At 35.4% G+C, this 13592-nt stretch overlaps 1 protein-coding gene across 4 annotated transcripts in view; it reads right to left on the bottom strand.

Annotated features, from left to right (window-relative positions):
- Zfr (zinc finger RNA binding protein) overlaps positions 1-13592 on the bottom strand; it is a 64796-nt gene that overhangs the window by 37733 nt on the left and 13471 nt on the right. For 2 of the 4 annotated variants that reach the window (XR_007591160.1, XM_050138985.1), the window contains exons 3-6: positions 10170-10193; positions 8749-9031; positions 7798-7942; positions 5536-5754 (exon numbers count right to left, since the gene is read on the bottom strand). Coding sequence is in view for 3 of the 4 variants with exons in the window: in XM_050138985.1 (XP_049994942.1) it covers positions 5536-5754; positions 7798-7942; positions 8749-9031; positions 10170-10193 (671 nt within the window). In the remaining variant the exon portion in view is untranslated. The remainder of the gene's footprint in view (positions 1-5535; positions 5755-7797; positions 7943-8748; positions 9032-10169; positions 10194-13592) is intronic. The other 2 variants (XM_050138986.1, XM_050138987.1) reach the window with 1 other exon arrangement.

The following is a 13592-nucleotide window of genomic DNA, read 5'->3' as shown; positions in this document are numbered from 1 at the left end:
TACAAATGGTAGAGCAAGAAACAAACAAGCTAATTTGGGATGCAAGATAATAAAGCTTAGTAAAAGAACAAGTTACAAGACCTTGTAAGAACTAAGAACCAATAAGGTTCTTTCTTCCAAAACTTTTATGAAAGCAGCAAGGTGTTTTCTGGTTTAATGTACACAGTAGGTCAATTTACACTGTTGGGAATCTATACTGAATAAACATTTTATACTAATGATTGTCCCATAAACACTGATGTTCAGTGACGTGCTGGCTTTAAAATTTGTAACGAGTTTGATGTTTTTTATCTTCTTGAACTCCACTGCACTGCCTTTTCACCATACCCCAAGTCAGCTCCTTAAAAGAATGTAATAAATAGGTGGGCAAGAAGAGAAGGAAAACCAAGATGGCAGAACAGCACAAAACTGAAGAGAACTAGGACTGGAATTATTGTACAGCAGTAGACAGCACAAGGACATAGATTCAATCCTCAGTACAGAAAGAGAGAGAGTATGGGGAATGTTGAACTTTTTGTTCTTAAAAGCTAATCTAATATAAGCAAATGACTTCTGACCTACTTACTGCAACACATCTACACACACAGAAGAAAAGATGAGTTGGAAGATGAAGCCGAGATGTATGAGTAACAAGAATCTCAAAATTGACAAAGCTAACAACAATAAAGAAGTTAAGTAACTTTTTGAGAAAGTATTTTTGAATTTTGTGATTATAAGATGCTTATGAAATTTCAAGATAGGAAAATGTGATAGAAGAAAACACCCAAAAGAGGAAAAAGTATGTATACCAGTAATGACTATATGATAGAGAACTCTTGGTGTGACTGGTTTTAAGAAAGATTCTATACTTCAATGAACTTTATTAGGCATCCTATTAATATTAGCCTCTATTTAACAAACCAAAACAGAAATTCAAACTAAAATAAACAAAAAACCCCAAACTAACTTCAAATCAATATAATCAAAGAACACCAGCCAAATGCTTTCAAATTTAGACAGAACCATAGTTTAAATTTTACTGCAAAAAAAAAAAAAAAAAAAAAAAAAAAAAAAAAAAAAAAAAAAAAAAAAAAAAAAAAAAAAAAAAAAAAAAGAATCCCACAATAAGGCTAGCAAGATTGCTAATCGTGTCTGATAACCTGAGTTCAATTCCTGGAAGACAGGGAAGGAGAGAACCACTCCTAAATGCTTTCCTCTGACTTCCACATGTAGCAAAAGTGTACCTGTGAATACCTATATGGAATCATGTGCGGGCGCCAGTGCACAACCCCACACCCCTACACCCACCTCTCAAAACCAAAACCAAACCAAACCACCACCACCAACTCCCCCCCCCCCAAACAACCCATGCAACCTGTCTAAAATCAATACAGAGAGCTGGCAATTATGGTGATATATGCATGGAGTCTCATCTACTTAAGAAGCTGAGGCAGGAATAACATTTGAGCCCTGGAACTCAGGACAGTCTGACTATGCAATATGACTAGAAAAATTAGGGAGAAAATTTATATATATATTTATATATATATATAAAAAAACAAACTAAAAAACAAAACCAGTAAAGCTACTTTTATTATTATTAATTAAAACCATGATTCTCATATAAAATTATGTTTTGAAATTAATATTGGAACAGAAGAGGGCTTCACATCTGGTAGACTGATCTTTTATACGGAATCTACAAAATTAAAACTTAGTTGATCATATGTATCTTTGGTGTATATAAATGTGTATTTAAATTTGGGGGTCCACTATATGGAAGGCAGTGTGCCAGATACAAGGAAGTATTAGAAGACACACATGCATACATGCAATTAAAAATATATATTTTTAAGTTTACAGTGTAATGGCAAGCATCTTTACTCATTGAGCCATCTTGCTGGCCCATATATTTTATTGACTCACAAAATAGTGTATTTATGGATATAGTGTGGCATTTCAGGTACAGGAGGAATATGTTCTAATGTTTAATATAACATAGCAGGATGACTATGGTTATTTCAAGAGCGGCAGATAATTTCAAGAGAGCTAGCAGAGATGTATCTGAATATCTGTACACAAAGGAATGGTGTTTGAGGTGTAGGTATGCATATTATCCTGATTAATCACTACACATTATACATGTGTTGAAATACCACACTGTGTATGTGTGCAAGTTATGTGCTTGTTAGCGCAAGTGCTGAGGAAACCAGAGGCACTGAATCTTTTGTAGCTGGGATCGCAGGCTGTTGGTATCGACCTGACATGGGTGCTAGGAACCCCATTTGGGTCCTCTGTAAGAGAAGTACATACTCTAAACTGAGCCATCTCTCTAGCCTTCAAGCTGACAACCTGAATTTGATCCCTGGGAACCACATGGCAGGAGAGAATCAACTCCCACAAGCTGTCCTTTTACATCCACACAGGTATACTGTATGTTTGCCCCTCCTACTATACATAATAAAAAATATAAAACAGCAAAAAAATTAGAAGTGTTATATACACACACTTCAAAATACACTATTATCCAAAGAATAAAATACAATGAAACAGCAAGTTTCTAAATGACAGTCACATTTATAAGAAACCTAAGGATCCTTACTGAAATGGCTGCTTGCTGAATCTAGGGCAAGAAAATCCTAAGTGCTCAATGACTAATCTGGCAATGTCCAAAAGACTCAGGAATAAAAGGATCCCACTGCTCAAATTCATGAAAATAATGTCTCAAAGAGACATGAGAGTCAATGGATTACAAGATAGTATATAATAAAAGGAATCTACAATGCTGACATGGAAGGGAATTCCTTAAGGATCAACATGTTAAAAACAACAAAAATTCCTACACCACCAAATAAATTTATTTACTTATACTTTCAAAACTTGACAACCTGCAGTTGGTAGTTGGACAACAGGTCCATGGATTACTTAATGAGAAAAAGAAAAGGTATTTTATTAATGGAGATACCTGATAGGCAATGAACCAAAGATGGAATCATGGATTGGAAATATGCAGGAATTATTTATTCTATGTTCCTAAAGCAATTGAACAGAAAGAATATTCAAAAGTAGTTTTTCTTTTCTTAAAAACTGGCTGAACCTAAATATACATAAAAAAACCAAAAAATACTGCTACATCATGACAAGTGCACTCATTTTCCCCAAATAAATAAATGTACAAAAAAAGAAAGAAAATAGAAATCAACACTTGATTTGATGGTGCATACCTATGATCTCAGCACTTAAAAGGACAAGGCAGGAATATCACAGTGAATATAAAGCCTGCCGAAGCTATATCCAAATTCTATGCTAGCATTAGGAACAGAGAGACCATGTCTTAAAACCAAATCACCCAGATTGTTGAACAACAATTCAAAATTAAACTGTCTACATTAGGAGAAAATTAACATACATTATTTACCTGGAGAAGTATAATCACTAAGATCTTAGTTTGTCTGCCAATCTCAATCATTTAATTTTACATTTTATTATAAAAACGTTGGGGAAAAAAAGACCCCACTAAAGTTAACCAGAAATTTATATTTGATAGTACCCATGTTTGCTTTCCTTACTATTAAAATTGTGATTCATTGGGTACACGTAAAAAAAAAGCAGTTGATATAAGAAAGTTGTCATCAGCCAGGCCATGGTGGCACATGCCTTTAATCCCAGCCCTCAGGAGGCAGAGGCAGTAGCAACTCTGTGAGTTCAAGGCCAGCCTGCTGTATAGAGTCAGTTCCAGGACAATCAGGGCCTGTCTTGAAAAACAACAATAAAGAAAGTTGTCAGTCACAACTGGGACTGGGAAGCTGTGGGGGTTTACAGCCAAATCTAAATCATCTGAGTTTGGTTCCTGGGATTCACATGGTGGAGAGAGCCAACTCCTACAAGTTGTCTTCCGATTTAAACATATACTCTCTCTTACACACAAGCATTAATAAACTTTTAAAATAAGTTGTCATTAAAGTATATAAAGTATAGTCAAGTAACCTGAGAGGTTCTGACATTGTGGCTATGTAAAAAGAGTATCTTTATGCTTACAAAATATTTTCGGGGGGAGGGAGGGTCTGGAGAGATGGTTCAGTGGTTAAGAGCACTGGCTGCTCTTCCAGAGGTCCTGAGTTCAATTCCCAGCAACCACATGGTGGCTCACAACCATCTGTAATGAGATCTGTCACCCTCTTCTGGTGTGCAGGCATACATGGAGGCAGAATGTTTTATACATAATAAATGTTTAAAATAAAATATATATTTAAAAAAATATATTTTCTGAAGAACTTAGGGCAAAGTACCAGATTGCATAATTACATATTACAGACCATACGCAAGAGAGAAACTATGACCAAAGATAATGGAGACATTTAAAATATGTTCAATAATATTCCATTGTAATAATCCTGACTTCAATTTTAACTATCAACCAACGAATGACGCAAAGAAACTTAATCAGGAAGTGCTATGAGTAGAAATAACAGTATCTTGAAATTGAAAAGATTCATTTCCTAAATAGGGAAAATCCTGACTATGTCTACTCTTAACAAAAATGATTCTCTGCCCTAACTTCTTTTAATCAAGTCTCCATCATTCATCAATTTGGTGGGACTTCTCAGACATGACCCTTTCTTTCCTCATTCCAATCTGTTTCCACATGTTGCCAAGCAAAGACAGCAACCACGTCAGTATACAAAGGCTTTGCACGCGCACACACACACACACACACACACACACACACACATATATATACAGTATAATATCACATTATGCTCTTCCCAAACTATCTGCTTTCCTGTATTCCTAGAGACAGGATAAGAAATCTGAGAAAAACAAAGGTATCTTTTAAAATTCATTATCTAGGCTTCTTTCTGATAATCAGGATATAGCAAAGCAGCAAAAGGTAAGAACTAAAACTGTCTATGCCACCTTAAACCCTACACAGAAAATGATAGGGTATTAAAGAATAAAAGCAATAAACATACAGCAGTACATAGTCAGGAGTCTACAAAATCATACATACAGTTTTCATCCCTGCAAAATTAACTACTCAGTCAGAAATCAAGCCATTGTTATTTAAGACAGGTGTGTACACCCTCATGGATGTTTATAAAAAAAGTTGCCAACATTTTCAGGGACTATTTATTTCTGACAATAAATATGAAGAAATAGTTCACCAAGAACCAAAAGAAACAATAATAGATAATCTGTCTATGGTAGTCTTCAAGTATTAACCTTGAGTTTTCAAGTTCACTATCAGGAAACAATCCTGCAGAGGACTATATGTTCTCTCTTCCAACTGAAAGGCTAGGTCAGAAGATTAGCTTTCAAATTCCCTCAAAGGGCAATATATTCTGCTAAGAGCTTCTACTACCACCATCATCAACAACGCTGCTTATAATATGGACCTTTTGTCATATTAGGTACAAATACTTATTTTAACAACCATGAATCAATTTTTCTCAATTCCTGCTACTATAAGTAAAATAATTCCAGGGAAAATCAGGACAGTTTCTAGCCAGGGCTTTGCAATTTGTTTACCATTTAAATACAGCTTGTCAGTCTTACCAGAATAAGTAACTGCTGTGGTACTGTAAGTAGCACTCTGAGTATAGGACGGTACCACAGTAGCCGCAGCTGCCACTGGTTGTACAGTGGAGGACACAGGATATATGGAGAAAGTAGTGGTAGCCGGACTTGGTGTGGCTGGTTTTATGGCTGTCACTTGTCGAGCTTGCTGGGCTTGAGTATACTGTGTTGCACCTTGACTATAACCTGCTTTAGGAGCTAAAGCAAGAAAGACACCAGAAAAAAGAGAAGAGTAACTACAGTCATTGTAACAATATACTTAAAAAACTAAAAGCAATAGCGATCAGAAGTCCTAGTAATTTCTTCTGAGCAAACGATATGATTCTTACTACTAACTTGAATAAAACATGTTTCTTCATTTCTGGCATTACAGTTCATCAGAATTACAACCAGAAAAGCAGTACTATTTATAAATGATAGATCAAAAGTTTTTATATAACTTGTGGATATGTGAATATATAAACCAGTCTACTTGAAAGGATTAATTTTACAAACAGAACAAAGAAAGCTAAATTTGTATTTCAATTCATATTAAAAATTTCAGTGCTTAATCCTGAAACTTACTCGTATACTGTCAATGGCATTTTACTGATTTACTCAGTGAATTTAACTCAAAACCACAAATGTTACTTATTCTTCAAATAGCTCAAAAAAGCTATCCTTAAATGACTACTATTCATGTTTTACTAAACTGTCTTCAACACTCAAATATGAAAAATCCTATCAAATATATTTCTCGTTAATTACTAGTCACTCAATGATTTCATTTCTGAGAAATGCCTAAATACACAGGAATAAAAACTTACTTGATTCTCAGTTAAGGTAATTTTAAACTTACCTATACCTGATTCAAACAACACAAATTAAGATAGTATTAAAGAAAAACTAACTCCTAACTAAAAAGGACTCTTAAGCACAAGACTAGCCTTGGAATAACTATGAAGCTTGTTTATTATATATACAAACAGAAAAGGGATCATAAAAAGGCCAGCCATTGCAACTTATCAACATACATACATATTCTGAGACAGGGCCTTACAACTACTAGAAAGCCCAGTCTGGTCTCAAACTCGTGCCTCCCATATGCTAGGATTATAAACACGTAGGTATGCCACTTTCAAAATAGTTTTCAGGGCAATCACTCCCAACTTTTAAGAGATTTACAAAATCAAAACACCAGAGACACTGAAGAAATGTGGTCATCGATTTCATGTATAGATATGTTAAAGGACAGGGATGAAGAGGGAAAAGAAGGCACTTCCTACCCATGATAAAGTCAGTTTGACTTTTTTTTTTAAAACCAAAGATTCTAATCCATCTTCAAATATAAGGTATTACTCAATCTTCAGACCTCAGCCTTATTTACTTTTTGAAAGAGGGTCAAGGCTATATAGTTGAAGCTAGCCTCAAATCTGCTATGAAGCTGAAGGATAATCTTGACCTCCTGATATTCCTACTTCAACCCATTGAATGCTGGGATTATAGACATGAGTCACCATGTCTAGAGTCATATGGTGTTACAGGTTGGACCTAGGGCATCATGAATAACAGGGCAAGCACTCTTTCAAATGAGCTATATTCCTATCTCCTCAGCTTTAAAATAAAGCTCCTTAAAAATGCTTTTGTTGTTGTGATTTTGTTTTGGTAAAGTTTAAGTCTATAATAAGTCTATAAATATGGAGGCTTCTACAGACAAAAAACTTCTGCATTTGAACTATTATATGTACTGCACTTCACATTATGGATATTCAGTAGATATAGCTAGCTCAGTACTCTGGGCACAGTAGTAGACTGAAAAGGGGTTGTGGGGGAAGCTTAACAATTAGTTTTACAAACTGGGGAAGTGAAACCCATTAACAGTGGCTGGTAACAGAACCACCTGTCATTACAGATGAAAATATGAGTCCATGAAAGTACCAAATGGTTACTAAGACAGTCAGCATTATAAAATAAGTCAAGTCTGGTAAAATTTGTGGACAAGTTAGTGTCATAGCTTCTTTTGTACAGTTGACTTCAGCAAGAGAGGAATCCTATGCTGTAAATCACAAACAGCATACATATCCAGAACAAAAGGACACCAACTTCTCTCCTAATAATCTCTGTGTCTCAATGGCATTACAGTAGTAGAAAACAAGGACACTGATAGAATCATTGTAGATGGACTCTGCAGTTTGTTTTCATTAGAATACCCCAAATTATTACTTTTATCATTTATAATAAAGCTGTTTACATAAAGCCCACCTGTCTGATAGTAGGTTTCAGCCACAGAAGGCTGAGGCTGGGCAGCGGCAGCTACAGCAGCAGCAGTTGCTGTTGGCTGTTGGTAGTACTGCTTACTATCATAAGCTACAGCAGGGGCTGTGGATCTTACATATGAATATGAGTCCTAAAAGAAGAAATGAAAAACAAAAACAGAAGCCTTGATTTAGGTGGCAGGAAAAAATCCTTACTGTGTAAATATACAACAAAGGAAAACAGAGTTATAGGCCTAGACTATGTTTCAATACAATATAACTAATCAATAAGTGATTAGTTTATAATAAGGAAACAGAACACTAACAATGAACATAAAGACAATAAATAGTAAAAAATAAGACAATTAAGTTTCAATACAAGTAACTAATTTTGAACTTTTAAAAATAACCTCAAAAGTACTTCAGGTAGTGTTTGACTTCAATAATTTCAAAACATTTAAATATTACTTAATAATCCATTTTACCCCCCCCCAAAAAAAAACTGAAATTTTGCCTTTAAAGATGAATGCTATAGTATTAGATAGAATTTCCATGGGACTAGGTAATACAGCATAAAAGCGTAAGCAAAAGGAACAGCAACTTTAAGTTTCAAGAAGAAAACATGTAATATTTATTCAATGGGGCTTACAACGATGAGTTTCAAACTTCCCTTTCTTTTCTCCATAAATTTAGGGTAAGATGAAAGCATTTAAACAATAATTTGTGTAAACTTTAAAAAAATTAAAACAAACATATATATGTGTAGTAAGGTAAAAGTAGCAAAGGAGAATATAAAATCCACTGCAAAGATACTTAATGCTTGGATCATACCCTAGGAAATCATTCACGTCTCTCCACCACTTGGAAGTACATTTACAAGCACTGGCTTAAGCCTTCCATTATACCTGAACCCATTAAATGTGTATGTTAAAGCTACTGAAGCTAGTCGTTTTCTTACCTGGTAGTTTTGTGTGGTAGCTGGGGGTGGTGGTGGTGGTGCTTCCTGTTGCCTTTGGGTGTAACCATAGTCTGTTGCTGTGTGTGCAGTGGGGTAGCCTCCATAAGCAGCAGCTGTTGCAGCAGCTGCAACAGCTACTGGAGCAGGCCTGGCAACTGCAACTGTGGCGGCTGCTGGTGCATAAGCAGCAGTAACTGTGTGAGCAGCTACTGGAGCTTGATGGACAGTGTAGCTAGCAACTGTAGTTGGATGAGAATAGGCTACACCCGAAGCTGGCTGCTGGCTATATTGTGAAGTAGAAGAATAAAGATAATAATTTAATTTTAAAACCAAGCAGATAGTCATTTAAAATCACTTATCAACTTAAAAAACATGGGAAGTTATAATTTAATTTTTAAAACCAAAGAATAATCTTAAGATTACCAACTAAAAGCATATTTTTCAAGTAATAGAATTACTGACTACTGAAGGGCAAGTATTTATTTGAACTCAATACGTTCTACTCAATACTATTATTAGTTAGTGTTTTTAAAATAAATTTCCATTCCTTAATTATAAATACTTTATATATTTACATATATTATGCATCAGACCACGAATCACATGGCAAAGCAAGAAAACAGAGGAAAAAATTTGCACCAAATTAGGAATTTAAAAAACCCTTTATATATAATTTATTTTACACAATTTAAAATCTCAATGAAAAGACCTTGTATTATACAACTTATATATGATAAATATATGATAAAATTTCCAGCTTACAAGAAGCATTTCATTAAATAAGTTCTTTTAGAAATTTAATGTGTAGTTGTAAAAGGCCCTAAGGCAGATGCTCTACAGTCATTCCCATTTAAGCCTCAAAAGGCAAAAGTGTTTTCCAAAAATAGTAATCAAATCAATTCCACCTAAAAATTCTTATAGAAATGTTACTTTAACTTCTAAAATGAGAATCTGTGCTACATAAACTCAAGTCATACAGATGTGATCATAAGACAGTATAGTTTAGTTTTCATTAAAGGCTCACTTGCTAAGGCCGTCCTACAAAGGTAACACATGCCTTCTCCAAAAGCAGAGACACCCAATAGCTCAAATGTTTGGCTGACAACAAGGCTTAGTAAGAGCCAACAGTTAAGAATAGCTGGGTGTGTGTGTACTGCTGATAGCACTAATAAATTGCGAGTATGTGACTTATGGGTTATAAAGTACAGTGTATTCTATACTGGTGTGCATAGTAGCATAGGAAGGTTGTATAGAATTAATATTTTGGGCCACCATATTTAGCCTGCATTATAGAAAATACTGATCAACTAAAATTTGACCAAAGGGAATCAATAATGAAACTTACAGATAAGGATTTATTTCATATAAAAATGGAAGATTCTAGGAAAGGTGATAGCTGTCTTCTAAAAGAAGACACTTACTCCATGCTGCTCCAGAGAACAGAACTAGAACCAACAGATGGAAGTTACAGGGTGCCAGATTTCAGTCCAATATGAAAAAGAAAACAAAAAACAAAAAACAGAAACAAAAAACTTAGAGTCCAAAGAAACTATTAATTTCTACTTGGCTGAAGCTTCCATATTTTAATATAAAACTACCCAACACTTTCTGCATAAATGACAATTAAAGAACAAGAAAGATAAGCTCACATTTTTATAATGGGAAACCTGTCTAAATAACATGTCATTTATTATGGATTATGTAACACTTAAAATTTTTATTCATCTATTATTTACTACTTTGCAGTGCTGGGAATTAAAATTAGGGCTTCACACATACATATTAGTAGAAGTAAAGGTTCTACTAATAAACTATATTCCTAGCCTCAATTTGACATTCTCTAAAAAAATAAAAATTGTGTGAGAGAGAAAGAGAGGGAGAGGGAAGGAGGGCGAGCAAGAGAGATGTGCGGGTATGAAGGTCAGAAGAAATTCTGTGGAGATGGTTCTTTCTACCTTTATGGTTCTGGTAATATATAATCCAGGTCACCTGTACTTTTATCCTCTCCAGAACCCACAAATGGACATTCTTTAGAGAACAGATTACCATAAATTGTGCTTTGAAGTTCACATATGCTAAAGCATATGTGCTGCACACCCCACCCAACACACAGAAATAAAGTTTTAGGTAGGCAGGCAGTGGTGAAGCACACCTTTAATTCCAGCACTTTTTTTTTTTAAAAGGAAGCAGAGGCAGTTGGATCTTTGTGAGTTCAAGGTCAGCCTGGTCTACAAGAGCTATCTAGTTCCAGGATAGTTAGGACAGTTACACAGAGAAACTGTCTTGAAAAACAAACAAACAAACAAAACCCCACAAACAGTAAATTGTGTGTGTGTGTGTGATGGAAATGTAGCTCAGTTGGAACAGTGCTTATTTATCTAATGTTCTGAAAACCCAGGACTCAAGACTCAGAACTCCATAAAACTGGTGTGGAGACACACAACTGTAATCCAAATACTTGGCAACTGGCAGGCAAGAATCAAATATTCAAGGTCATCCTTGGTTACGTGAGATGTTGTCCCAAAAACTAAAATAAAAATACACCAGGTCTATGAAATTGTGTTAAACATTTAACTAGTTAAGATTTGATTTCAAGCCGGGCGGTAGAGGCGCACTCCTATCCCAGCACTCGGAGGCAGAGGCAGGCAGATCTCTTTGAGTTAGAGACCAGCCTGGTCTACAAGAGCTAGTTCCAGGACAGGCTCCAAAAAACCACAGAGAAACCCTAAAAAAAAAAAGATTTTTCACATATATAGACAACATTGTCTAAGGACTTTGGTTATGTTAAAATTCAGATATAGTCTTGGATTCTTATATAATTACTCTTTGACATCTGTAGGAGACTTATTTTTAAAATAAGATAAATAATAAGTAACAAAATCCAATGACGCTCAATTCCTTGCTTAAAGGGCACAGTAAGCTTAGTGGTAGAGCTTCTAACTTGGCACACGCAAAGTCCCACACCAAAGGAATCCTTACCCAAACAAAAATTTGTTATGTTTCTAAACTGGCACAGTATTTGCATATAATCTTAATACATCATACCCTAAACTGTAAATCTCATGTCCATATTAGTTATACTAGTATAATTGAAATGTCATATAAATAACCACAGCTAGGAAATAATGGATGAGAAAAACCTATAATGCTCATCAATACAGGCACAATTATTCATTCTTTATCCATGATGCAGAGCCTGCACATACACAGTCAACTGTAATTGTTTCTATTAATCCCATTATTAATTCCTTTTCAGTAGAGGCCCACATTTCTTGGCTCCAAAAGATGTTCTACAGGACAAAAAAATAGGTGAAAACATAGTGGAAACAATCAACTAGGTAGACAATTTGACTGAAACTGCCTGGTCCTAACCCTTAAAAATGCATAACTAAGGGAGGAAGACCATATGCTCTGGTTTATGCCCACTGTCTTAGTGGAATTATTCATATTATTTCTGTCACTCTTCCAAAGTGTCTTGGTCTCAACAACAAATTACAAAGTCATCATTCTTAAGCACCTTATAAAAATGAAGCCAGGGCAGTAAGCAAATGTATATGTATATACAAATATACACACATTCATTTCCAGGGCTTCCTAACGCAGTTCTGTTCATACAGCCAGGTCCCTATCATCACCTGAACTGGGAACTTCTTTCTGTTGCTGTTTTGAAACAGGCCCTGTATCCCAGACTGATTTTACATTTACCATGCAGCTGACAATGACCTTGACGTCCTCATTCTCCTGCTTTAGTCTTTGGAGTGAAGGATCAGAGGTTTTCATTATCACCCCTAGTCCATATGTGATGGGAAATCCAACTGAAGTGCTTCCCACAGGGCAAGCACTCTCATCAACTGAGCTATATTCACCAGGCCCGGGAAACATAACTTCTGCCAAAAACATTAGGTAGTCCCAATTTCTAGAGTAGCCAAACTGATTTACATTCAAATTAAAGACTATTACTTAGAAGCCATCCAGATAATTCTTTCAATTTCAAACATGCCTTCCCCTGTAAGATGTTATGATACAGTGACCAAACTAGCAATCAAATACATAGGGGAGAATAAATTTACTTTCAAAATTCAGGTTAAAGGCCAGGGTGAAGCCTAGTATTGAGAGAGGCCCTGCATTTGACCCCTAGCACTGGGGATCTGATTGCAGGAAGGATGGTTTAAGTCAATACCAAGTGCAAAATATCAAGTTAAAAATCAAGGGGATTTACCTATTTTATAATAGTAAAATAAAAGGTGTCATCTCCCTGCATACAATGTAAAATTTCACTGACTTCAATCTGTAAAGACAAGTGCTTTTGAGTAGTAATATTTGTGAATAATAAATAGAATCTAGTCAGCTTTAAATGGAGAGAAACTAAATAGAAAATCACAAAATGTAAGCTGTGTATAGTGGATCATGCCTTTAACGTCAGCCCATAAGAGGTAGTAGCAAGCAGATCTCTAAGTTTGAGTCTAGCCTGGTCTACATAGCAAGCCCCAGGACAGCCAGAGACCTTGTCTCAACATTCCCCTTCAAAAACAAGCAACCCCCCCCCAACATTAATAACAGCATGTGTAAGAAAGTTTAATACAAAAGAGGCTGGAGAGACGGCTCAGCAGTTAAGAGAGCACTTGTTACTCTTCCTGAGAACATGTGTTTTATTCTGAGCATCCATTATAACTATCTGTAACTCAAGGGATCTGATGTTTTCTTCTGGCCTTGGAGGGCACTAGTCACACAAGTGGTACACATACATAGATGCAGGCAAAACACCCAAACACATAAAATAAAATAAAAAAATGAATTAAAGGAAAAGAGAACAAAAAAACATGTGGGAGGCAGAGGCAGGTGGA

This window comes from Alexandromys fortis, unplaced genomic scaffold (assembly GCF_014885135.2).
Source record: "Alexandromys fortis isolate MF-2015 unplaced genomic scaffold, M_Fortis_MF-2015_v1.1 scaffold_37, whole genome shotgun sequence".
NCBI classification, from domain to species: domain Eukaryota; kingdom Metazoa; phylum Chordata; class Mammalia; order Rodentia; family Cricetidae; genus Alexandromys; species Alexandromys fortis.
The sequence above is the reverse complement of the archived record's forward strand: the minus strand, read 5'-3'. Positions and strand labels throughout refer to the sequence as shown.